A 26,591-nucleotide genomic window follows, 5' to 3' on the forward strand; every position below is an offset into this window, starting at 1 on the left:
GTCCCTGCAGATGCTCCTGCTCACCTCTCTGGGGCCCCCCAGGAATGTGAGGGAGCAGGCGGAAGGTGGCTAGTGCTGGGGTGATGTCTGGGGAAAGGCTGTCGTCTGGTCAAAGGTGTCCTGAGACAGTCACACTCAACCAACCTTAGCTAACATTGTCCCTGGTGCTCTATCACCCCCATAGGGCCCACCTGGTGCTTCTGGGGAACCCGGCGCCCCTGGGCCCCCTGGCAAGAGGGTGAGTGACAGACAAGCCACCTTCTGGCTGCCCTGGCTCCAGTATTGTCCCACTCAGCCCACAGCCCCTCACTCACCCCATAGAGCCCCCCATACTCACACTGTCTTTCCCTCGTCAGGGTCCTTCGGGCCGCGAGGGCCAGGAAGGCAGAGAAGGGGAGAAAGGTGCCAAGGTGAGTGCACACCCCACCCTGGGGAGGGTCCCTGCACTGACCCCTAGGTCAACAGGCCGGCAGGAGGGGCTGGGCCTGTGACCACTGCAGGGGCCCCGATTCCCTCCCCGTCCCTGCTGGGCTTTTTGTTTTGGAGGGGACAGCTCAGGACTAGGGAGCCCTCTGACTCTTGGCGTCCTCCCTTACCCCTGTCCATTTCAGGGGGAGCCAGGTCCTGACGGGCCCCCAGGGATGACAGGCCCTGTAGGGGCTCGAGGGCCCCCCGGACGTGTGGGACCTGAGGGTCTTCGAGGGATCCCGGGCCCTGTGGTGAGTGGGGCGTGGCTGGGGCCAAGGGTGGGGCCGGGGCTGGAGCGGGGCGGGGCCAGGAGTGGGGTGGGGCCAGGGTAGAGTGGGGCGGGGCCAGGAGTGGGGTGGGGCGGGGCCAGGGGCGGGGCCAAGGACGCGGCGGGGCTGAGGCGGGGCCAGGGGCGGGTCAGGGGCGGATGAGGCCCCTCCCTGCATGCGCCCGGCTGGTGATCTCATCACAGTGGGAGGAGCTGCCTCTGGTTGGTGGTGGGGGCATCCACACTGGGTTCTGGCAGGTGCAGACGACCTCCATGTTCTGTTTCGTCCTCAGGGTGAACCAGGCCTCCTGGGAGCCCCTGGGCAGATGGGTCCCCCCGGCCCTCTGGTAAGAGACTTCTTTGTCTCTGAAGTCCCAGCTCTGAGGACCACTCTGGGCATCCAGTGTCCATCTAGTGACCACTGGTGCTAATGGTGTAGGCTGGGCCCTCACTGACCATCCATCTGACTGTCCACACGGACCATCCCTACTAACCATCCACTCTGCCCCCTCATCTTGATGGTCTACACTGACCACACTGGCCTCTATCCTGATGGTCTATACTGACCACACTGGCCCTCCATCCTGATAGTCTACACTGGCCACACTAACCCCTCATCTTGATAGTCTACACTGATCACACTGGCCTTCCATCCTGATGGTCTACACCCACTCCACTGACCCTCCATCTTGAGAGTCTACACTGACCACCCACACCGATCTTGGCCACTGACCATTCTCATTGGCCATCCTCCTATCCACCCCTCCTTACTCTCATCATCCCTCCTGTCTCCTAACTGTGACCACAACCACATCCCTGGTAATTCCCATTTGAAATTTGGGTCATTTCCCATCTGCTCATTCCCCAAGCGACCACATAGACCTTGAGACTTCACACCTGAGAATCCCTCACTGACCCTTGCTGTCCCCGCAGGGGCCCTCTGGCCTCCCAGGGCTGAAAGGAGATGCCGGCCTCAAGGGGGAGAAGGTAAGCACACCCCATTCCATTATTCCCCTCCCATCTTCCCTTCCTGGTCAGAGGGCTGGGAGACTGGGTTGTCCTCTGCCCCCAAACTCATCACCCCAAGCTATAGGAGAAAAACCTCCCAGCACCCACTCACTTCTTTACCTACATGTGCCCTTTCGTCCTCCAGGGCCACATCGGATTAATCGGTCTCATCGGCCCCCCTGGGGAGGCCGGTGAGAAAGGGGATCAGGGTTTGCCTGGCGTTCAGGGCCCCCCTGGCCCCAAGGGAGAACCTGTGAGTGTGTGTCCCTCCCTGAGTTGAAGAATAGGTTCAAAGGACGGGGCAGGTGGGGAGGCAGAGAATGGGGCCCGTTTGGACAATGTGGGTGTGGGGTCTGGGACACCTGGGTCTGGAATGACGGGGTGTATCTGGGGAAACTAGGTGAGCTGTGTCTGGGGACTTGCAGGTTGGAGGCTGTGTCTGGGGTTTGGAGTCTCCCTTCAAGGGAATTGGAAGCTTGTTTAGGGTTTGAGGGGATTGGGAACTTGTCTGGGGGATGTGTCAGGGCAATAGGGCTGCACCCCACCAATACTAACCATGATCACCTGTCCCCAGGGTCCTCCTGGTCCCATTGGCTCTCTGGGCCACCCTGGGCCCCCAGGTGTGGCGGTGAGTATGGGAGCAGGTTGTGGGATGGGGTTACTGTGGCGGGTCAGGCCGGGACCCCAGCTCTCCCCGTCTCTACCTCACAGGGTCCCCTGGGACCGAAAGGCTCAAAGGGGTCTCCGGTGAGTACATCGTGTTCCCTTGAGCTTCCATATCCCAGCTCCCCCGCCCGCTCCGCTCCCCCAGAACCCTCCACGCCTCCGCATTCATTCATTTATTTATTCACGCGATCGTGCCTTCAACAAATATTTATTCAACACCTACCGTTGTATTTCATCAAATCTCAAATGCCATCAATTGTAAGATGCACCATTATTTTATAAACTGCTATGAAAGAAAACAGTTGTGCCAAGTAAATGATGACTTGCCAAAGACATTAAGATGCTGGTTTCAGAGACGTTAAAATATGAAAAGAAAATAAATGTGTGTCTCATGCTTAGCGCTGAACATTGCATGTCCCTCCCCTGGGGCTGTGTGTGTGAGTGTGTGTTCACGTGTGTGTGTGTGTTCACGTGTGTGTGTGTGTGTTCACGTGTGTGTGTTGGCGGGAAGAGGTCTCCATAGACAGAGTTCACCCCCAAGTGGCCTCTCCCTGCAGGGATCCCTTGGTCCCCGTGGAGACACTGGACCCCCAGGCCCCCCAGGCCCCCCGGTAAGTTCCCCAAGGAAAGGGGCCCCCAGGACCTGAGGGGAGGGCAGGGACTATGTCTGGGGTGGCCCCACTGGGTCTGGTGCTCAGGGGATGTGCGTGGGGAGGGCAGGGCTAGCAGGGGAGACATCCACTGGGGCTCTGCCTTGGGTCTTGCCTCCTGTTCTGTCCAGCCCCCATCTCTTCCTCCGTCTGTGTCCATTTCAATAATTGTCTCATTATTTCATCTCTGTCTGTCTCTTTCCCCTCCCTCCATACCCTCTCCCCCTTCCTTGCCCAACCCACTCCCACGCCCAGGGTCCCCCTGCGGAGCCGCACGGGCTGCGCAGGCGCCGACGCTCCATCCCAGTCCTGGAGGGCGGGCTGGAGGAGGTGCTGGCCTCGCTCACGTCGCTGAGCTTGGAGCTGGACCAGATGCGGCGCCCTCCGGGCACAGCCGAGCGCCCAGGCCTCGTGTGCCACGAGTTGCACCGCAACCACCCGCACCTGCCCGATGGTGAGGACCGCTCCCTCCCGGGGGGGCGGGGCGGGAATCGGGCGTCCCCGCTCACCTGCCCTGCCTGGCTCTGCGGCAGGGGAATACTGGATCGACCCCAACCAGGGCTGTGCGCGGGATGCGCTCAGGGTTTTCTGCAACTTCACGGCGGGAGGAGAGACCTGCCTCTATCCCGACAAGAAGTTCGAGATCGTGAGTGTCCCAAACCCTCTCATCCCCTCCCCTAGGAAGGGCCGTCCCCTGCTCCCTCCACTCCCTCCACCCACCTCTGGCCCTTGTCTGGAACCTTATCCTACCTTCAACCAACATTTATTGAGCACCTACTGTATGCCAAATCCTGACTATCAAAAAGAAAACAATCTCTTTGCTTTTATGGAGCGCACCTTGTATGGGAGGACAGACGAGAAAAACTCCTGAAACATCAATAATGGTGACAAACCTTTAAATAGTGCGTATGGGTGCCAGGCCTGTTCCAAAGCCTGTGCCATGTTAACTTACGGAGTTCCAACCACTGCAGACGGCAGTTCTCCCATCATCCCCCCAGAGGGGGAAACCGAGGCACAGAGTGGTGATTAGATTGTCCAAGGCAATGTGGCTTCAGAGTCCCAGCCCTTAACCACCCAGCTACACTGCCTGCTGGCCTGTTCTTTTATAGGGCCCCATGGGCTCTCTGTCCTCCAGACTGGGCTGGGAGGTGAGACCACCTGGTCCCCCAGAAATCCCGGGGTTCTCCATTAGGGAACTTCGAGCCTAACAGCTTCCCCGCACGAAGTGCCAGGCTTGGCAGTGCAGGGCAGTGGGCCGGCCGCATGGACTCTGAACCCTGGAGCACCTGGTTTGGAATTCATATCTGGTACCTCAGTTTGTCCATCTGTAAAATGGAGCTCCAGAAAGTACCCACCTCATAAGGTGGTTGTGCAACCAAGGTAATCATGCAGATATCAGGAAACATTCACTAAACCCTGCCTGCACCTGGCGCTGTGCAAATACCTCCGCCTGCAGGTAAAGCACTTAGCAAGCGCCGGGCCTGCAGCAGTGTGCAATACTGTTCGTTGCTGTTTTTGACTGGTCAGCCCCCTGGCTTAGTAGCAGCCGAGTCACTCAGTGGTTGGGAATTTAGACAAGCTCAGACTCCCCACTTCCGGGGGCGGGAGGGCCAGATTCGGTCCGTCAACAGTTGCTGACATCTGGGTCCTCATCCTCACTCAGCTGCTTACTTTCCACTGGCCTGGAGAGAGGTCGGGGAGGGGGTGAGGTGCTTTCTGGGCTTGGGTTTCCCAAACACAGACCTGAGACAAAGATTTAGGGGGTGATCTCAGGAAGCACCAGAAGGGGAGAGAGGCAATGAGAGAAGACCAGGCAGGTCCCAGATCCAGGATGTGGCATTAAAATGGTACCATTGGGGATCCAAGGCTCACCCCACTGGAGAACTCTGGGAGATAGTTAGCATAGACACCCGAGAGTTGGTGGGTGAGGGAGTTGGGGTATTGATACACCCAATCCCATAAGTTGTTGGTTGAGGGCTCCCTCGGGGGTGTGAATCTCCCTGCCCCTCTGTGCACAAGCAGAGCCCACCCCCATGGTCAGAGAACAGCCTGAGATACTCAACCAGCAGCCTTCGTTGTGAGGAGGTGTCTCAGTCCATTTCGCCTTGCTATAAAGGAATACCCGTGGCTGGATAATTTACAAAGAACAGAAGTCTGTTTGGCTCCTGGTTCTGCAGGCTGTACAAGAGGCATGGTGCCAGCATCTGCTTCTGATGGGGGCCTCAGAAAGCCTCCACTCATGACAGATGGCAAAAGGAGAGCAGGCGTGTCACATGGCAAAAGAGGGAGCACGAAAGAGAGGAGGGGGTGCCCACACTTTTATAAACAACCAGCTCTCGCGGGAACTAATGCAGTGAGAACTCACAGGTCACCAAGCCATTCATGAGGGATCCGCCCCCATGACCCTAACACCTCCCTCTCGGCCAGCCCCACCTCCAACACCGGAGATCAAATTGCAACAGGAGATTTGGAAGGGACGAACACCCAAAGCATATCAGGAAGTAAATGCAGAGAGAGGGCTTGTAGGTGGCACCCAGGCTGTGTGCTACAGTGATCCGCCCCTCCTTCTCCCAGGTGAAACTTGCCTCCTGGTCTAAAGAAAAGCCTGGCGGCTGGTATAGCACATTCCGACGAGGGAAGAAGGTGAGTTGTCAGAGGCCAGGTGGGGGTGGTATGAAGACTGGAGGGAACCAGCAGGAGGAGTTGATGGAGTGGTTCTGAGGTGCGAGATGAACAGGACAGACTCTCCTCTACCTTCATGGTGAGCGCAGGCTGGAGGTGGGGATGTGGAAGCCTCAGATACGTAATAGGTAGTTAGTTGCCATACACAGTGATGGTGCCAGGGTGGGGGAAGCAGAGGGCATGGTGGACATTCAGAGGCAGCACTGGAAGGACCTGAAGATTTCCTAGCAGAGGTCACAGTTCAGCTGAAGCCTAAGAATGCACTGGGCTAGCAAGTTAGGGAAGACAAGGACAAGTGTTCTGGGCAGAGGGAACAGTCTATGTAAAGGCTCAGAGTCAGGAGAGGGTCTGGTGGATTTGAAGGAAAAAAAAGCCATTTGCTCTGCTCTAGAGAGTTCGAGGGGGAATATGGTAGGAGAGAGGCTGGGAAGATGAGTGAGTGTAGGACAAGAGTAGGCAGTAGGGAGCCATGGAGTGTATTTAAGGGAGGGAGAACTCAGATCAAATCTCTGTGTTAGAAAATTGCCTCTGGGGCTGGTGTGGGGTGTGGACTGGAGGCTGGGAGACCCAGAAGGAGGCTGATCCAGGATAGTAAGGGGGCATCTGGCCTGGAGCAGATGCAACAGGGATGGAGGGGAAAGCATGGCTTAGAACAGTATCTAAGAGTGCAAGTCAACAGGACGTGGTGATTGATTACACAGATGGAAGGAAGGAGATGGGGATGATGCCCAAGTTCCTGGCTTGAGGCTCTTATATCTGGTGAGAGAGACTCTTCTCTGAGACCCAAAGAGCAGGTTTGAGGGTGGGGGGATATTGAGTTCAATCTGGAATTTGTCCATGTAACATACATGTATGTGCTGAGCACTGGGAACATAGCAAGAAATAAAACAGTTCCTGACTTCATGAAGTGGAAGAGGCAGACAACACGGAAGGAAACAAAGCTATAACATAACCTGAGAGCATATCTAGGTTTGGGCTTCCCCAAAGCAGACCCCAAGACAAGAATTCAATTGCAAGAAATTTATCTGGGAGGTGATTCCAGCAAACATCAGCTGGGAAATATGGAAGTGACAAAGCGAAAGAAAATGAAGCCAAAAAAGATGTTACCAAGTCAGTTATCTCACCCTAGTTACATTTTAATAATATACCTTATTTAACCTAGTATATCAAAAACATTGTCATAGCAATATAACGAATTATTAAGATATTTTATATTGTTTCCATATGAGTTTGTTTAAAATCCAGGCACATATTTTACATTTGTAGCACATCACAATTTAGACATTCAATTTTACTGGGGATACTTGATCTGTTTTTAGATTTTATAAAACCATGGAACAACAGTTGAAAAGGTAGATTCACAGATTCAAGTTGCTCCAAACAGAAGCTTTCTGATAACTGGATGGAGGCTCAGTTATTAGTTATGAATTTTTAAAAGTCAAAAAAAAAAAAACAGTAAATAAAGTAAAAACAGCCCCTCTGTCAAACTGGCCACATTTCAGGTGACTCTTGGACGTGTGGCTGCCATCTTGGACAGAGAGGATATGGCTGGCTTTGTAGGTCAGGGGCTGACAAGAGTAGAGGTAGAATTGTGAGTTCTGGGTGGGGCTGAGCACGTTAAAACCCTGGATTTGGTGGATCAAGCGATCAAGATATGTGAGGTCAAATGGAACCAGGCAGGGGATGACTGAGAATTCTGTCTTGAGTCTACAGCCATAACACCCTGAACGCACGCGATCTTGTCTGATCTCGGAAGCTAAGCAGGGTTGGGCCTGGTTAGTACTTGGATGGGAGAATTCTGTCTTGGATCTCTAGGTGGCTGGTGGGACCTCCTCAGAGACAGGGACACGGGAGAGGTGGCAGGTCTGCCAGTGAATGGAGATTGTGGGAGGTGGGTTCTGCAGACAGAATAGGAGCTCACAGAGCACCCTCAGCCCAGCTCTGCCCCACCACCCCAGTTCTCCTATGTGGATGCCGACGGGTCCCCAGTGAATGTGGTACAACTGACCTTCCTGAAGTTGCTGAGCGCCACCGCCCGCCAGCGCTTCACCTACTCCTGCCAGAACTCAGCCGCCTGGCTGGATGAAGCCGCGGGTGACCACGGCCGCTCCCTCCGCTTCCTGGGTACCAACGGGGAGGAGGTCTCCTTCAACCAGACAGCAGCGGCCACCATCAGTGTCCCTCACGATGGCTGCCGGGTAAGGGGACGGGCAAGGCTTGGCCAGAGTGGGGAGGTGAGGCCTCAGCCCCCCTCCCCCACCACTCACCGTCCCCTTCTTCTCTGCGGTCAGCTCCGGAAGGGACAGGCGAAGACCCTCTTGGAATTCAGCTCTTCTCGAGTGGGCTTTCTGCCCCTGTGGGACGTGGCGGCCACTGACTTTGGCCAGACGAACCAGAAGTTTGGGTTTGAACTGGGCCCTGTCTGCTTTAGCAGCTGAGAGTCTCCGGGGTGGGGGGGACAGTGAAGGAGCCCCCCAAGAAGGGGCACATTTGGTGCTGAGGCTTCGAAGCCACCGTATTTATCATTTCCTGTGACTCTGAAGACAGGGGATGTGACTCTGCTCACCGAGGTCAAACAGTGTTACTTCTCCCTTCCAGGGGGCTGGGGGCTGGGCTCCCTTGGTCAGAGGGTCCCGCCTCCTCCCACTCCACTCCAAGTGGCATACTGCAGTCTGGCTCTATCTCCCCTCCATCCCCCCGACAACCCTCGACTTTCCACCCCCGGACCCCCAGGCAATGAGCGGATGAATGAACGGCCCCCCAACACCTGCCTCCCACTCCTCAGTCACCGCCCCCACCCCACCCCTTGGTGCTACCCTTCCCCAGAGTTAAGCACTGGATGTCCGCTGACCCCAGGCTGGGACCCCTTCACTCCTTGCTACTTCCAGGTGGGTTCACGGTGAAGGGACTAACGTCAGATGACAGAGGGAAGTGGGACTTCCCTTGACTGAGCTGCGTGTTCGTTCTGCTGCCTCGGCCCAGCTCTGCATACTTCCCACCCCCACCCCCCATTGCTCCAAGCTCACCTTGCCATGCCAGGTGGCTTGGGGACCAAGACGCTGGGGGTGTATCAGGATCCTAATGGTGCTGCCTGCCCTATTTATACTTGGGTCTGTATTAAAAGGGAAAAATCCCCTCTGTTGTATATTTAATCTGCTTCTTCCTTAGGGAAGGCTGGGATAGGATGAGGGAGATTCCAGCAAAACCCTTCCCCCCACCCACACCCTCCCCCAGGCCATAGGGCAAAATTGGCGTCTCAAGTCTGAGAATAAACCAATGAACTGTGTGGTCAGGTCTCTGTGGTTCATTTGATGCTGGCCATACCTCTCTGAGAGAATGGCTCTTGTGTCACCTGAGGCACCTGCCACCACCTGCCTTAGTTAGTTAGGTGTATTCTCTGTTTCCATTGGGAATATGATCGTGAGGGCAGAACCGTATCTTTCTTCGATGCCCAGCATCTAGAAACTGTGCCTGGAATTCAAGAGAACTGAATGAATGAATGAGGAAGTGAATGAATGAATAAGGTAATCCATCAACCACTGGGCACCAACACTCTTCATAGGGCCAAGAGCCTTAGCAAAGGTGATTGAATGAATGAGAAAACCCAGGAAAGTATTCAAGTGGCTTTTGGGGGTCTGGTGGCAGGAATAGTAGGGCAAGCAAACCTGGGGTTTTGGGGAGGAAACTCGCCCCAGTCGGCAACCTCTACCCACCCAGTCTCACCTGACCCAACTCAACCCACACCAGTCCTCTAACCCTCCTAACTAAACTCAACCCAACCGTGTCCATCAGCCGATGAATGGATAAGCAAAATGTGGTCTACAATGGAACAGCATTTGATGTTAGAAAGGCGTGAAGCACCGATGCATGCTGCAGCGTGAACTCGAGAGCCAGTGTGCCGAGGGAATGAAGCCACACACAAAGGGCCACGTGTTGTGTGATTCCATTTATATGCAATGTCCATTCTGGTTGGCTTGGGGTGGATTGCGTGAGTTCGTGATTGTGCACTAATGACCACATCCGTTGAGTTGGAGGTTGGGGTACGGGCGGGTTAAGAGTTTGGAATTGGCCGGGCGCGGTGGCTCACGCCTGTAATCCTAGCACTCTGGGAGGCCGAGGTGGGCGGATCGTTTGAGCTCAGGAGTTCAAGACCAGCCTGAGCAAGAGCGAGACCCCATCTCTACTAAAAATAGAAAGAAATTATATGGACAGCTAAAAATATATATAGAAAAAATTAGCCGGGCATGGTGGCGCATGCCTGTAGTCCCAGCTACTCGGGAGGCTGAGACAGGAGGATCGCTTGAGTTCAGGAGTTTGAGGTTGCTGTGAGCTAGGCTGACGCCACGGCACTCACTCTAGCCTGGGCAACAGAGTGAGACTCTGTCTCAAAAAAAAAAAAAAAAAAAAAAGAGTTTGGAATTGGCTGTTGGGTTGAATTACATTAGAGCTGATTTGAGAACCTGGATGGACTGGGGAGGAGTCAGTGGGAGTCGCTATGAATGGGGGTGGGGATCAGCAGTCTGATGAGTCGAGATGGCATCAGTTAAGATGAGAGTTTGGTTTGGGGTGATTTGAATTGGGGGTTAGATGTTGGGTTGAGGCTTTTTGTCTTTTTTTTTTTTTTTTTTTTGACACCAGAGTGGTCTGGCTCTGTTACCCCAGGTAGAGTGCAGTGGTGTCATCGTAGCTCACTGCAGCCTCAAACTCCTGGGCTCAAGCGATCCTCCTGCCTCAGCCGCCGAAGTAGTTGCAACTACAGACACATATCACAGCACCTGCCTAAGTTTTCTATTTTTAGTAGAGATGGGGTCTCGCTCTTACTCAGGCTGGTCTCAGACTCCTGAGCTCAAGTGATCCTCCACCTTGGTCTCCCAGAGTGCTAGGATTATAGGCATAAGCCACCACGCCTGGACTTTTTTTTTTTTTTTTTTTTTTTTGAGACAGAGTCTCACTCTTTCACCCAGCCTGGAGTGCAGTGGCATCATCATAGCTCACTGCAGCCTCCAGTCCCTGGGCTCAAATGATCCTCTTACCTCGGCCTCCCAGGGTGCTTGGATTACAGGTGTGAGCAACCGGTCCCGGCCAGTTTTTTTTTTTTTGTCTTTTAACAGATTTATTGAGATACAATTCACATACGCTATAATTCACCCGTTTAAAGTGTGTAATTAAATGGTTTTTAAACATATACACAGACTTGTATAACCATCACCACAATCAATTTTAGAATGTTTCCATCACTCCAAAAAGAAATTCCATATCCATTAGTAGTCATTCCTCATTTCTTCCCAACCTCCCAGCTGTAGGAAACCACCAATCTGCTTTCTGACTCTGTGGATTTGCCTGTTGAGGACATTGCATATAAATGGAATCACACAACATGTAGTCCTTTGTGTGTGGCTTCATTCCCTCGGTATACTGGCTCGGGAGTTCACGCTGCAGCCTGCATCGGTGCTTCACGCCTTTCTAACGTCAAATGCTGATCCATAGTAGACCACATTTTGCTTATCCATTCATCAGCTGATGGACACGGTTGGGTTGTGTTTGGTTAGAAGGGATGGAGGACTGGTGTGGGCTAAGTTGGGTCAGGTGAGATTGGGTGGGTAGAGGTTGCTGGCTGGGGTGAGTTACCCCCCGCCCCACCAAACCCAGGGTTTGCTTGTTCTACTATTCCTGCCACCAAGCCCCCAAAAGCCACCTGAATACTTGTCCTGGGTTTTCTCATTCATTCAATCCATATTGCTAAAGGTCTTGACCCTACAAAGAGTGTTGGCGCCCAGTGGTTGATGGATTAGCTTATTCATTCATTCACTTCCTCATTCCTTTATTCAGTTCTCTTGAATTCCAGGCACTGTTTCTAGATGCTGGGGATAGAAGAAAAATATGGTTCAGGGTCTTACTACTGAGAGAAGCAGATATACATGAATAAACACCTCTCTAATGCGATTTCAGGTAGTAGTACTTGTTGGGAGAGGAAGTTAAGCAAATTATATGGGTATAGAAGGATGGAGTGAAGGGTGGTTTAAAATAGGGTGGTCAGGGAGGCTTCACTGAGGAGGCGACATTCGCACAGAAACCTGAAGTATGCCAGGGGTCTTGAGGATCTATCCCACACTCAGGAAAGAACCCAGACGTCCTTCAGCACCAGTAAGGGCCCCTGACGGGCTGCTGTTTCTCTGGGTCAACTCTTCTCTAGATTGGTTGTTTCTGTTGGTTTCTTCATGCTGTGTTTCCTTCTGTCAGCCTAAATGTAGACCTGGGTCTGCTTTCCTTTTACTATAGTTCCTCCTCCAAACATCCTTAACTCAAGAACGCACGTGGTAACACCAATGCCACCTGTTCCTGGGCACCTATCCTTGAGAACGCATTTCCCAGCTTCCCTTGCAGTTCGGGTGAGGCCATGTGACTGGCTCTTGGCCAATGGGATGAAACCTTCTGCATGATCCTACGTGCTCTTCCCAGCTGCCGTTCCACGGTAACCTTGGGGGTCACATGTGTAAGATGGCCATGTTCAAGTTCATAAATGGAACTTGAAAGGGGGCCTGGTTCCCTGAGTCACTGATTGGAGGAGATCCCTGTCGGACGGTGGTGATACGACCAAGAAATAACTTAAGGCCGGGCGCGGTGGCTCACGCCTGTAATCCTAGCACTCTGGGAGGCCGAGGCAGGTGAATCGTTTGAGCTCAGGAGTTCGAGACCAGCCTGAGCAAGAGCGAGACCCCGTCTCTACTAAAAATAGAAAGAAATTATCTGGACAGCTAAAAATATATATAAATAAAAAAAAATTAGCAGGGCATGGTGGCGCATGCCTTTAGTCCCAGCTACTCGGGAGGCTGAGGCAGGAGGATCGCTTGAGCCCAGGAGTTTGAGGTTGCTGTGAGCTAGGCTGACGCGACCGCACTCTAGCCCGGGCAATAAAGTGAGACTCTGTCTCAAAAAAAAAAGAAAGAAAAAAAGAGAAAAGAAATAACTTGATTGTTGCAAGCCACTGAGATTTTGTTTTGGAGACAGAGTCTCGCTCTGTCACTTGGGCTAAAGTGCAGTGGCATCATCATAGCTCACAGCAACCTCAAATTCCTGGCTGGAGCAATCTTCCTGTCTCAGGCTCCTGAGAAGCTGAGACTACATGCATGCGCCACCACACCTGGGGGTCTTGCTCTTGCTCAGGCTGGTCTTGAACCTCTGACCTCAAGTGATCCTCCTGCCTCAGCCTCCCAGAGTGCTAGGATTACAGGTGTGAGCCACTGCGCCTGGCCTCCCATTCCCATTTTACAGATGGGGCAGGAAGAAAACTGAGGCTCAGAGAGGGGATGTGACTGCCCACAACACACAGCCCTGGGTTTGAATGCAGGTCAGCCTGTCTTGATTTTGCAACTCCAATCTCATGCTGGTGCAGGCATTTTTGGAGGGGAGAGACAATTAATGCAGAGTCTAATGAGGACTCTTCAGTTAGCCCAAAGCTCATTAATGAATGAGAAACGCGACCCTGTAAATTAAAGGTTAATTGACAAAGGTGTAAAAAGGAAATTCTGGGCCTCGTTAAGCTGCTTGTGTTTATTTAGCAACATCGCAGCCACCCAGGCGGCTGCTGGGAAAACCCCCAGCTGATTTGCATATTCAGCAGCCATAATTAATCTCAGTGCTTTGTGCTTCCTGAGCAATTACTGACACCCAGTGTTCCGAGCTGGGGGCGGGGCGGGGCGGCCAGTGTGGGGCCGCCTGTGACTCTATACAGACATGGTCTGATAGGGGATTTTACACATGCACAGCATGGACAGAGGAACACGCAATGCCATACCCCGACCAGGGGCCCACAGAATCAGACCCTCGTCTTGTCACCCCTGTCACAGCTGCAGGGTACATCCCAGACCCCGAGTATACAAATCCCTACACCCTCATCCTGATTCAGACATGCTGGCTGAATAGCAGGGCACGCACGTATTCACACACACCTGGTTGTGCCTGGACCCATTCCCAGAGTGTCCTTCACACACAAAATCGTGTTCGCGAGCCTATACTTGCAGACACAGAGCCACACCTAGAGAGAGGAGAGAAAGAGAGAGACCTCTGTTGTCGCACACAGAACAACTGCACCCTGGCGCCTGGCACGTGCTAGGCATACAGTCACGCAGAGAAACACACAGCCCCGCACAGAGACACATGCCACCAGCACATCAAGCTACATACACAGGCCCAGTTAAGCTCATTCATGGCCATATCAGAGGTCCTGTCCCCCCAACACCATTTATTTGTTCGACAAATTATTAAGTAGCTACTAGGCACCAGGCACTGTTGTAGGCTCTGAGGACACAGCTGTGAACAAAACAAAGATCCCTGCCATGGTGAGTTGTATAATTATTTCATTATGTGTGACAATGTAATAATAATAGAAATAAAGTACACAGTAAATGTAATGCACTTGAGTCATCCCAAAACCAGCCCCCCTGCCCCAGTCTGTGAAAAAATTGTCTTCCATGAAAATGGTCCCTGGTGCCAAAAAGATTGGGGACTGCTGCTGTAGTGTAATTGACAGGCAGTAAGTAAATACATAAATAATACATCAGGTGGTGCTATGAAGAAAAATAAGGCAGAGGAGGGGAATGGAAAGGGATACTCTTTGAGGTGGGGTGGTCAGGGAAGACTTTCTGGAGGAGGCATCCTTGAAGCAGAGGTTAATGCAAAGAAGTAGTCATGTAAATGTCTCCCATAGCCATGCCCAGAGATAATGACAAAAACAGATGTGCAGGCAGGCACGTGCCATGCGGACCCACCCTGGGTTCATCTCCCTTCTACATCCCACTTCCCCTTGGTATAGTTCTTATTTTATTTTTAATTGTGGCAAAAAAACACATAGTGAGATTTACTTAAATCTTAACCATTTTTAAGTGTTTAGTTCGGTGATGGTAAGTACATTACATTGCTGTGCAACAGATCTCCAGAACTTTCTCCTCTTCCGAAACTGAAACTCTGTCCCCATGAAACACTCACTCCCCGTCTCCTCCCCAGCCCCTGGCACCCACCATCCTACTTCCTGTCTCTGTGGATCAGACGACTCTAGGGACCTCCTGTGAGTGGAATCCCACAGCATTTGTCCTTCTGTCTGGTTTATTTCATTGAGCACGATGTCCTCACGGTCCATCCATGTTGTAGCCTGTGTCAAAATCTCCTTCCTTTTCTTTTCTTATTTTTCTTTCTGCTTTCTTTCTCCCTAGTTCCTCCTTCCCTCCCCTCCTCCTTCCCCTTCCCCTTCCCCTTCTCCTTCCCCTTCCCCTTCCCCTTCCCCTTCCCCTTCCTTCCTTTCCCCCACAGGTCAGATATGCCAATGTCATAACAAAGTTTGAGGGAGGCGTAGCTCACACAGGCTCACAAAAACTCAATCATCACATTTATGAATTAGAAAAGGATCAGAATTTCCTTCCTTTTAAAGGCAGAATAACATTTCATTGTTTGAATGCACCGTATTTTGTTCATCCTTTCCTCTGTGGATGGACGTTGGGTTGCTTTCGTCCCTTGGCCATTGTGATGAATGCTGCTATGCACACGGGTATGCAAATATCTCTTCAAGCTCCTGTGTTCAATTCTTTTGGCTGTACATATACTCAAAAGTAGGGGTGCTGGGCTGGGCACATTTCTTTTAAAATTTTTTTCCTTGAGGTACACATTATATAGAATAAAATGCACCAATCTTAAGTGTTCCATTTGATACCTTTTAATAATTGTCTACACATACGTATCTACCACCCCAAACAAGATGTAGACTGTTTTCAGCACTCTGGAAAGTTCTTTGAGCCCCTTGTCACACCCCTCCAGGACAAAACCTCTTCTCAGATATGTTCCTAATCTTACTAAACTGATTAATAAAATTTGGAAAGTGTATGGAGGCAGTACTGCATAGTGGTTAGAGCCAAGCCACCTGGTCCAAGTCCCAGCTCCCTCCACGATGATGGAGATGACATTGTCTTTCTGAGCCTCTGCAGCTGTGAAGCAGGGCAAAAAATAACACCTATGGTGGCCGGGCTTGGTGGCTCTTGTCCATAATCCCAGAGCTTTGGGAGGCTGAGGTGGGAGGATCACTTGAGGCCAGGAGTTCAAGACCAGCCTGGACAACATAGCAAGATGTGGTCTCAACCAAAAAAAATTTTTTTTTAAATTAGTCGGGTGCAATGATGCAACTGTAGTCCCAGCTACTTGGGAGGCTGAGGAAGGAGGATGGCTTGAGCTCAAGAGTTCAAGGTTAAAGTGACCTATGATGGCGCCACTGCATTGTAGTCTGGGTGACAGAGCAAAACTCTGTCTCTAAAAATTAAAAACAGACAGACAACAAGAACAAAAACACCTATGGTATTGGATTGTGAGAGTTAAATTAGTCAAAATAGATCAAACACTTAAAGCAATGCCTGCTGCCTGGTAAATGCTATAAAATTGTTGCTTTTATTAAAAAATACATATATAGGGAACTTTATCATGAATACTCATGTGCTCACCACCCCGCCCAAGAGATAAAGCTTTGCACACACAATTGATGCCTCCTGTGTACATTTCTGCCGCTGCCTCTCTTTTCTTCACCAAGTGTGGGTAGTGAGGGGAACTGACAATTTTTTTTTCATTGTGGTAAAATATACATAAAATTTACCATTTTAGCCATTTTTAGGTGTGGAGTTCAGTGGCATTAAGTGCACTCCCAGTGTTGTGCAACCATCACCACCATCCATCCCTGGAACTTTCTCATCTCCCCAAACTGAAATTCCATCCCCATTAAACACTCACTCCCCATTGCAGGAATTACTGTCTGAGAATGTTTTTCCACGTTTACTGCATACGAAGGGCCGTATCCATGAATGACACACATGATTTGGCAGGGTTTTACATGACCTCTACCTCGTACGATATTCAACACGTTCTTTTGCAACTTGCTCTGTTAGCTCAACTGGAGGTTTCTGCATCTCCTCTGGGCAGATACAAGTATTTCTCAGCCTGTCTTTTCAATTGCAGCACGTGACCTGACCTCTGTGTAGTTGTTAGTTGTACTCATGAACTTTTAGGAGTTTAACCATCTTGGCATTTGGTTTCTATTTAACCATCTTGGCACGTGTCTTTTGTGCACATGGATAAGCATTACCAGGGTGTGCAGATTCCTAAGAGTGGAGTTTCTGGATTATGGGGAAGGAACATCTTTAGCTGTCTTGGGTGTACACTTTATGCTGTCCACCCAAACGTCACCATGTCCCTTTCTTCTCACCACTCTTCCAAGACTCCCTATTGGCCCCAAGAGAAAGTCCAAGTAAGTCCTTCTACCCGGAGGCTCTGGCACACCTGTCATCATCCCTCACCAGGTGACCTAGCCCTTGGCTCCTTGCAGCCTCGGGGCCTTTGCATCAACTCGTCTCTCTGCACACCAAACCCTGCCAGTTCCGACTCATCCTTCAGGTTTCAGCTCAATTGTCACTCCCACATGGCAACCACCCCAGGCTAGATCAAGGCCCTCCAAACACTCGCTCAGAGAACCCTGCTCCAGTGTGTGTGCACCACACACCACGCTCGCTCTTTCTTTCTCTCTCTCTCTCCCTCCCTCCCTCCCCCTCTCTCTCTCTCTTTCTTTCTTTCTTTCTTTCTTTTTCCTTGAGACAGGGTCCCACTCTGCCACCCAGGCTGGAGAGCTCCTGGGCTGAGGTGATCCTCCTACCTCAGCCTCCTTAGTAGATGGGACTACAGCTGTGCATCACCATGTCTGGCTAATTTTTTTTTTCATTTTTTTGTACAGATGGGGTCTTGCTATATTGCCCAGGCTGGTCTCAAACTTCTGGTCTCAAGCGATCCTCCCACCTTGGCCTCCCAAAGTGCTGCGAGTACAGGCGTGAGCCACTGTGCTCTGCCTCACACTCTTAACCCTAAGCTATTTGAGGATGGGGGCTGCCATGTTCATAGCCACAAATCCAGCACTGTCCGGGCCTGGCGTGAGCACTTGATCTCTATTTGTGGCTCAAATGGAGGAGTCCTTGCGTCTACCACGGGGTGAGGGCAGAGGCGTGGGCTGCACAGAGACCTGGGTTCGAATCCCAGCTCCACCACTTCCTTGCTGTGTGACTTCACACAAGTAGCTTCACTTCTCCGAGACTCACTTTCCTCTCCTATGAAACCCTTCCCGGGACCATGGCAGCGGCTGAAAAGAGCCCCGGCTGGGATTGGCTTAGGGCAGGCCACTCTGCAGCAGGAGCTGCTGTGGTTCTGAGCCAAGATCCAGCCGCATAACCTCGTTTAGGGCTTTGCTTCTTCCTGCTTTGGCAGAGCCGGGAAGCGTTCCTGGGTCTCCTCTTCCCGCCAGCTCATCTCTCAATTCCCAGACCCCTAATAGGAACCACATGCGCTGGACGCGTGCCCTCCTTCCCTCCTTCCCTCCTCCGGCCCCAGAGAGGCCCCCTGAGTCATCCTGGCCACTTCGTTCCCTGCTCATAGCCTCGTTCCCACGCTGCCTGGGCTTCGCGTGTCAGAGGACATCTGCGTCGTGGGCCCCTGTGGGTCCGTTGGTGTGTGAACTCTCTGCCTGTTTTGTGTGGCTGTATTGCAGGTTCGTGGGTGTGTTCACGTATTAACCACATGTCTTATGAATCTTCATGTGTGTGTATGTGACCTGCGTGCTGGTGTGTGCTTTTTTTTTTTTTACTGTCTTTTCTCTCTCTATTTTATTTTATTTTATTTTTTGAGACAGAGTCTCACTCTGTTGCCCAGGCTAGAGTGAGTGCCGTGGCGTCAGCCTAGCTCACAGCAACCTCAAACTCCTGGGCTCAAGCAATCCTCCTGTCTCAGCCTCCCGAGTAGCTGGGACTACAGGCATGTGCCACCATGCCCGGCTAATTTTTTCTATATATATATTTAGCTGTCTATATAATTTCTTTCTATTTTTAGTAGAGATGGGGTCTCGCTCTTGCTCAGGCTGGTCTTGAACTCCTGAGCTCAAACGATCCGCCCACCTCGGCCTCCCAGAGTGCTAGGATTACAGGCGTGAGCCACTGCACCCGGCCTCTCTCTCTTTTTTAATTTAAACATAGGATCTCGCTCTGTCGCCCAGGCTGGAGTGCAGTGGCCCAATCATAGCTCACTGCAGCCTCGGCCTCCTGGGCTCAAGCGATCATCTTGCCTCAGCCTTCCAAGTAGCTGGGACTATAGGCATGAACCACAACACCTGGTTAATTTTTTCTATTTTTAGTAGAGACAGGGTCTCGCTTTTGCTCAGGCTGGTCTTGAACTCCTGACCTCAAGCTAAATAAAAAAAAGTTTTATAGATGGGGTCTTGCTGTGTTACCCCGGCTGGACTCAAACTCCTAGGTTCAAGTGATCCTCCTACCTCAGCCTCCCAAAGTGCTGGGATTACAAGCGTGAGCCACCGCGCCCAGCCTGTGTGTGCTTTTGTGTGACTATATTGCAAGCGTATGAGTGTGTTGGTGTGTGAGCTTGCCTATAGCGGGGATCTGTGTGTAAGCTGTGTCTGAATTGTGGGTTTTGTGTATTTCTTTATATAAATGGGGCCCTGTGTCGCAGATCTGTGTATATTCCTGAGTGCCCATTCATGGGCAACTGTGGCTGATTCGCCTCTGACTGTTCTTCCATCATCTGAAGGTGGGTGTGCATTTCTGTGAGCTGTAGTGCCTGAACCGTGTGTCCTGGTGTGTTGTCCCTGGCTGGCTGTGTGCCTGTGTTGTGTGTTCAAATGTCGGTTTGCTTGAAGCCACGTCTGGGAAACCGGGGGCCCAGTTTCCATCCCCAGAACGGGGTCACTAAGCATGTCTGCACATGTTCATGTGTGTGTGACATGCTTGGAGGAAAGCAACTCCTGGGTGGGGGGGGGGTGGCGGGTAGTGGTTCTGCCCTGAGAAATGCCCAAAGAAGGAAAGAATGAGGCTGAATAGTGAAAAGATGGAACAGTCTGTCAGGACCCCCAAGTTCCCCTCAGGTGCCTCTTCTGGGACATGGAAGGGGAGCAGTGTTCCTTTTTTGTTTTAGAGAGGGGAATGTCGCTCTCTCTCCCAGGCTGGAGTGCAGTGGTGTGATCGTAGCTCACTGCAGCCTCCAACTCCTGGGCTCAAGAGATCCTCTTGCCTCAGCCTCCCAAGTAGCTCCCAAGTGGCTCACGCCTGTAATCCTAGCACTCTGGGAGGCCAAGGTGGGAGGCTCACTTGATCTCAGGAGTTTGAGACTGGCCTGAGCAAGAGCAAGACTCCATCTCTACTAAAAATAGAAAAATTAGCTGGGTGTCCTGGCTCATATCTGTAGTCCCAGCAACACAGCGGGAAAATGACTTCCACTCACTTCTACCACACACTTCTCACCTTTCTAATGGACAGAAACTAATTGGCATACAGAAGTCTAGCTGCAAGGGAGTCTGGAAGCATTTTATTAGCTTTGCAGGCTCTGCAATAGAGGAATGTACACTAGGAGGTAGGGATGGTGCCAAGAGCCAACCCACCATCTTTTGTGGATGTATAGCATCCTTTCCCTATTTTAATGGTCAAAGTTCCATATCCCTCTAACCCCCTATTTCCTATCCAGTGTAGGTTGAGTGAGGCTAACTCCACTCTCTAGCTCCAGCGGGGTGATCTGTGAGCCAGATCTAGCCAAGCCACATAATCACGTGATTGGTTCAGGATAGGCTTACGACTTTGGATAGACCATATAAAAGTCATTATTTTTCAAGCTCTCTTTTTGCTGATATTGCTGGTTTGGAAGATAGAAGCTTCTGGGAATCATCTTTGTCACCTCTTGGCTGAAAGAGAATCCCTCACAGAGCATAGCACGGAATGAGAAATGAGAGATGAGATATTAAGAGAGACAGAATCCTGATAATATAACAGAACCCCTGGTTCCAGCCATGCCTGAATTCCATCACCTCAGATTATTATTTTTTTAAGTTATATGAGCGCATAGATATTCTTTGCTTAACCCAGTTTAAATTGGGTTTCTGTCAATTGCAACCAAAGGATCCCTAAATAATATGTAGAGAGACCAGCAAGAGCAAAGGCATGTGCAGACATGCATGGTGTAGATTCTTTCATTCATTAATTCCTTGATCATTTTCTCAATGTTGGGCTCTGTGCAGGGTGTGGGGAAACAAAGCCCTGGGCTGTGTCTTCCCCTGACTGGACACATGAATGGGTCCCAGGAGAGTAGAGCCAATGTCTGCCCGAGCAACAATTAGGAAAACCCAGTGACCAGATGGTGAGACTCGATGCCCCTCCGCCCTGCTTCCTACATGTTACCGAGAGTGACCTTTGCCTAGTGCCAGATTCGGAAACACCCGGTTTACCAGTTTTGCAGTTTTGCCGCATGAGATCCTTGAGAAGTTGATCCTGATCTCTCTTCAATGATGGTCCTCAATTCTGACCACTACACTGTAGAACTCTGCGCTCATCAGAACACTGACCACAGTGCCGACCTTGAAGCTGACAACAGGGCAACCAGGACTCTGCGCATGACCCTGGCCACAATACAACCTGATCATAATTTTGACCATAGCATGGCCAGGTCACTATCCTAAGCAAGCTCAGGACAATTGACCACAGCATCAGGACAGTGACTGTGACACTGAGCATAAGGTATCCAGGAAGCTGGCCACAAGTGTGGTCACCACACTGACCACAACACAGCCAAGGATGACCAGTGGTGACCACAGTACTGACCACAATGCTGGTCCCCAGCAGAACCAGGATGCTGCTGGCAGCACGGAGTGCAGTTCAACAGGATACTGACCACAGACGATCAGGACACTGAAATTGCACTGACCACAATAGTCAATGACCATGACACTGAAGGTATTGGCTAGGGGCCAGTCAGAATAACAGAGCCTGTGCCAGGTAGCTCAATAGAGAGAATTTAATATGGGGAATTAGTCACAGAGGTATTAGGTAGGTTTTAAGAGCAAACTGGGCCAGGTGTGGTGGCTCACACCTGTAATCCCAGTTCTTTGGGAGGCTGAGGCAGGAGGATGACTTGAGCTCAGAAGTTCAAGACCAGCCTGGGCAACATACCCAGATCCTGTTTCTACAAAAAAAATTTTTAAATTAGCTGAGCGTGATGGTGTACACCAGCTACTCGGGAGGCTGAGATGGGAGGATCACTTTAGTCGGGGACTTGGAGGCTGCAGTGAGTTATGATTGCACCACTGCACTCCAGCCTGGGGGACAGAGCAAGATCCTGTCTCTGAAAAAACAAACAACAACAAGACAGGGCCCACTGGAAACAGTGAATCAACTCCAGAGTAGCCAGCCACAGTCTTCCCAAAGGCTGAAACAACAAAGAGGAGACAGCAGCAAACTTGGCAGGAGGTAAGCCATGACGGGGACTGCCTAGTTGGGCTGTGACCACAGAAGAGACACAACTGTGTCTGCTAGAGACACTCAAAGTGGAAAATGAGAAACATCCTGGCTTCTCCTTTCCTCCCACCCGCTAATCTCCCTCCAGACCTCCTATTGGCTGAGCCTAACCAGATGCAAGGCAGCTTGGGAAATGTAGTTTGTCAGTGGCAAAGGAGCCTAGGAAATGTAGTTTGCAGGGGCCATGCCACTGATGCTGAGGGGAGCAGGGGGAAAGTCGGGAGAATGGATCTGAGAGCATATTGACCAAAGCCAAGCCGTACAACACAGGCTATAGCTTGGCCATGACAATGCCCATCTCAGTGACCAGAGCCCAAGGAGGACACTGTTCATGGTGCTGAAATGCAGCCCTACTGAAGGGCCCCACTCTTGGTCAAGAGCTTACATGGTCTACCAACCAACGTCCTCCTTCTGCCCCATGCCTATAGCAGGCTTGGCCCGAGGAGTCAACAAAGGACCATTTCCCATTTGGAAAAGGAGGTGGAGAAATGGATGGGATGTCTTCCCATGCTCAGGTTCTGTTTTGTGGCCACATCCCACAGCCAGTGTGCTCAACCCTATGTGTCATTGTGGTAGTGCATTCTGGAGATTGAGCACTGGCTAGGTGCTCTATTTGTTCATAAGTCACAGATGTCTCCCAACAACTCTATGCAGAAATGGGTCATCTTCCTTTTTCTTTCTTTCTTTCTTTTTTTTTTTAAAGAGGGAGTGGTCACTTGGTCACCCTGACTAGAGTGCAGTGGCACATCATAGCTCACTGTATCCTCTAACCCCTGGGCTCCAGTGATCCTCCTGCTTCCGCCTCCAAAGTAGCTGGGACCATAGGCGTGTGCCACCACGTCCAGCTAATTTTTCACAGAAATGGGGTCTTGCTATGTTGCCCAGGCTGGTCTGAAACTCCTGGCCTGAAGTGACCCTGCCACTTCAGCCTCCCAAAGTGCTGGGATTATAGGCATGAGCCACCATGCCTAGCAGAAACATGTCTTCTAAAAGAGAGAACACTCTTTGCCTAAGATCACATGGCCAACGAGTGACAGAACCAGGCTTGAACCCAGGTCTGTCAGACATGGATCTCTTCGTCCTTGTTGACCTGCGGAAACCATCAGTAACATGTGTTATCCCACAGTAGGGTCAGAAACATGCCAGGCTCCCTCGTCTCCTGTATTTTCCATCTGATTCCTTCATAAACTGACTGACTTACTCCCTCCACCCCCTCAAAAAGCCATTGTAAGAGCTGTGCGGAGGGAAGGTGACTTAGGGACACTTTTGGAAGGAGAGGCAGGGAAAGGCTGGAGAGCCTCCCAAAAGAAAGCTGACGGGACAAGGACGCCCTTCATATGCAAATGGCCTCGCGTGGAGGCGGTGTTAATATTTTGATTCTCTTTGGGGAATCTGGTCTCTCATTTTGGGCTATTGAGACGGAGCGAGGAGAAACTGTCCCAGGTGTGGCGGAGGCGGGGAGGCTTCCAGCGGGAAGGCAGGTGGGGAATGGCCGCCCAGAGAGAGGGAAAACGAGATGCCCTATTTGGAAGCGAGGCTCACCCAGTTGGCCATCTGCATCCCTCTTGTCTGTCTGTCCGTCTCCTGCCTCCCCACCCCCACCCCTATTTTTTCGCCTCTCATTCCGGGTCTCCATCTCTGCCCCATTCTCCTTGTCCGGGCGTTGACACCTCTCCCAACCTCCAATCTCAAACTGTGCCTCGGTTTCTCTGTTGATTCTTGAGTTCTTTGGGGGTGGGGGGGCTCCTAATTTCTTTTCTTTGCTACAGACCTTCCTCCTCCCACCGCACTGAGTCCCCTCCCACCTCTAAGTGGGAAATGTCTGGGGAGGGCGAAATTGACAAACACGTGACGGGCGCCCCCCCCGCCCCCATCTCCGCGACCAGCTCCTGGAATGGCCTGGCCTGGGGTGGCGCTGCCGGGTCTTGTCCCCTCCCCAGGTCCCCGAGCAAGTGCCAGCTCCCCGCTCCCCACCCCCCCCAACCCTGCTCGGTCTGCGCCCAAAGACGAGCTGGGGGCGGGGCAGGGGGCGGAGCCAGCAACAAAGGCTGGGAGCGAGCGAGGGGGGCGGGGCAGGGCGGAATCCCGGCCGCCGGCGAGGCGGGGGAGGCGGCGGCGGCGCAGGGTCGCCCCGGCCAGGCCGGCGGGGTCGCGCATGGTGGCGGTCCCCGCGCCCGGGCGCCGCTAGGGCGGGCGGGGGGACGGGACGCCGGGCTGGGGGCGCGTCATGTGGCCGCTCACGGTCCCGCCGCCGCCGCCGCTGCTGCTGCTGCTACTGCTGTGTTCAGGCCTCGCGGGACAGGTAGGGGCCCGGCGGGCAGGTGCGGGCGCGGGGGGCTCCCAGAGAGGAGGGGGGCTCAGAGGAGTCCCGGAGAAACGGGATTTAGAGCTCCACATACCCCCCCCCCCGACCCCGAGCTGCAGGGTGGCTAAGGGCGAGGGGTGGGGGGTCGCAGCGGGGGAGGGGCTGGGACATTCACCCTGGCTTGGGGACAAACAAGGGAGGGGGGGCTTCAAATCCGACCTCAAGCTGGGATGGTTTGGGGGGGGCGCATCCTGACTCTGGCTTCGGGGTTCTTAACCCCTGAGTGACCCGGAGCCCACACCCCGCCATCTCACTGGAGCTGAGTGGGGTTGGGTGGGAAACTTCAGGGGGCTTTGGGGTGTCGCTTACCCTTCACTTCCCGATGATGGCCGAGGTGCCCAGCTTCTGAAGCCCCCCCACTCCTCGCCTGCCCCCCCAGTGTGGGCAAGGGAGGGTGGGACTCACGTGAGAGTGACTGACGGGGACGCGTGTGAGGTGCTCGGGGGGGTTGTGCAGGGTAAATGAGTGTGTCTTTGTGTCGTGGCTGGGTGTGACCGAGGGGAGTTTGTGTGTGTGGCTGTGTGGGTGTTTACCCAACTGTGCCTGAGTTGGGGTGTGATCGGGAGAGGGTGTTTGTACGTGCGGGAAGAGTCTGTGTGTGACGGTGTCCCCATGCCTGCGTGTTGTACAATACGTGTGTGACCAGGTGTGTAGCTGTGTGAGAGGCTTGAGGTGACCGTGTGCCATTGTGTGCCTTGGAGTACATCACTCTAAATGAGGGTGCCTGTGCAGAGGCTGTGTGTGCAAACGTGTCCATCCACGCACGTGTGTGTTGGCTTCCAGCACACCCCATTCATTCCCTTACAGAAGCGCGTTCCTCTGCCCAGGGGACCCCATCTCTTGGGCAGGCTTGGGGAGCTTTGCAAAATGTGGGGCATCCAAGCTTTCTTCAGCTCTGGGGAAACCTCTTTCCTCCTCCATCTTGGGGTGGGGGTTGGGAGCACCCCCAAGTTCTCAGATCTGCAGGAGCTCAGAGGGAAGCCGGTATCAAAAATAATAAAACAGTCATTACAATGACAGCGAACATTCATTAAATGCTTATTATGTGCGGGTGCTGTTTGAAGCACACATCATGAACTTAGGCATCTAATTCTCCCAACTCCCTACTAGTGCATGCTATTGTTGCCCCCATTTTATAGATAGGGAAACTGAGGCACTGAAAAGTTAAGTCACTTGCTCAGGCTGGGACAGCTCAGGAGTGGCAGAGAGAGGATTGAACGCAGGCAGTCTGGTTCCTGAGCCCACACGCTCAGCCTCTTGTTAAATAATCTACTCCACGGGTGTGGACAATGCATGTGTAGACATTGCTAAGTGGGGTTTTTAGGTAGAAACTCGAGAGAAACAGTCTGGGCACCCTTCCCTTTCCTGGTCAGGATAAGAAAGGAATCAAACCCTGTACTCACCCAGAGGGGGGCCTTGGAAGGGATGGAGGTTAGAGTCTAGACAGAAGGATGTCCAGGCCACAAGGAGAGGTTGTGGGGTCCCCTCCCTCGCTCCTCAGTTTCCCCATCTGAGCACCCCTACACTGGGTGGGATGGGGAGTGCGCCCAGTACTAGGCATCAGGCTGCACCCACTAGGTGCTCCATTGATAAGCCGAAAGAAGCAAAGAGAGATACCCGAGAGAGAAAAGGGACCCCCCCCCCCCAAAGAGGCACACACTTGAGTAACTGCTGGAAAAAATGAACCAGGAATGAAGGGGAATTCGGTTTGCAGGAAGGATCCTTGGAACCACCACCTGGACTTTGTCCCGGACTCCTGGTAGCCCTTAGGGGACCCTAGATTTCCTGGCTTCCCACCAAGATTGGCTGGGGTGCCAGAGTCTGCTGTGGGAGGCGCCCTTGGTGGGGTGATGAATCCTAAAGCCCCCAGGGCTGGGAAGGAGCTGCTTTGGGGGCGGGGCTAAACGGCAGATGAGGCGGGGCTAAATGAGGTAATCAGTTAGGGCGGGGCTGGTGGAGTCCTGCCACAGGCTGCAGTGCCTCCAGGCGGCCACCGCGGGCACTACATGCTCCTAAAACAGTCAGCCCACGGCCTGGCCCCGGGGAAGATAGGGATGTACGGAGAGGATGCTCTGCTTGCGCTCTGCCTTCCCAGAGACCCCCTCCCTGGTCCCTGAAGGGCC

General features: G+C 52.4%; 2 protein-coding genes and 1 pseudogene across 2 annotated transcripts in view; 2 read left to right on the forward strand and 1 right to left on the reverse strand.

Moving 5' to 3' along the window:
* The window catches only part of COL5A3 (collagen type V alpha 3 chain), a 35,934-nt gene extending 26,906 nt beyond the window's left edge, over positions 1–9,028 (forward strand). The window contains exons 54-67 of the mRNA XM_069478835.1: positions 185–238; positions 357–410; positions 612–719; positions 1,030–1,083; positions 1,670–1,723; positions 1,890–1,997; positions 2,319–2,372; positions 2,456–2,491; positions 2,968–3,021; positions 3,316–3,514; positions 3,594–3,706; positions 5,635–5,703; positions 7,701–7,940; positions 8,034–9,028. Coding sequence (XP_069334936.1) covers positions 185–238; positions 357–410; positions 612–719; positions 1,030–1,083; positions 1,670–1,723; positions 1,890–1,997; positions 2,319–2,372; positions 2,456–2,491; positions 2,968–3,021; positions 3,316–3,514; positions 3,594–3,706; positions 5,635–5,703; positions 7,701–7,940; positions 8,034–8,180 — 1,344 coding nt within the window. The 3' untranslated portion in view covers positions 8,181–9,028. The remainder of the gene's footprint in view (positions 1–184; positions 239–356; positions 411–611; positions 720–1,029; positions 1,084–1,669; positions 1,724–1,889; positions 1,998–2,318; positions 2,373–2,455; positions 2,492–2,967; positions 3,022–3,315; positions 3,515–3,593; positions 3,707–5,634; positions 5,704–7,700; positions 7,941–8,033) is intronic.
* A 6,019-nt stretch (positions 9,029–15,047) lies between these two features.
* On the reverse strand, positions 15,048–15,144 carry LOC138381238 (small nucleolar RNA U13; annotated as a pseudogene).
* Positions 15,145–24,178: 9,034 nt separating this feature from the next.
* Positions 24,179–26,591, forward strand: part of OLFM2 (olfactomedin 2) — a 62,238-nt gene continuing 59,825 nt past the window's right edge. The window contains exon 1 of the mRNA XM_069478894.1: positions 24,179–24,405. Coding sequence (XP_069334995.1) covers positions 24,331–24,405 — 75 coding nt within the window. The 5' untranslated portion in view covers positions 24,179–24,330. The remainder of the gene's footprint in view (positions 24,406–26,591) is intronic.

The sequence above is a fragment of the Eulemur rufifrons genome, chromosome 2 (genome assembly GCF_041146395.1).
Source record: "Eulemur rufifrons isolate Redbay chromosome 2, OSU_ERuf_1, whole genome shotgun sequence".
Taxonomy (NCBI): Eukaryota; Metazoa; Chordata; class Mammalia; order Primates; family Lemuridae; genus Eulemur; species Eulemur rufifrons.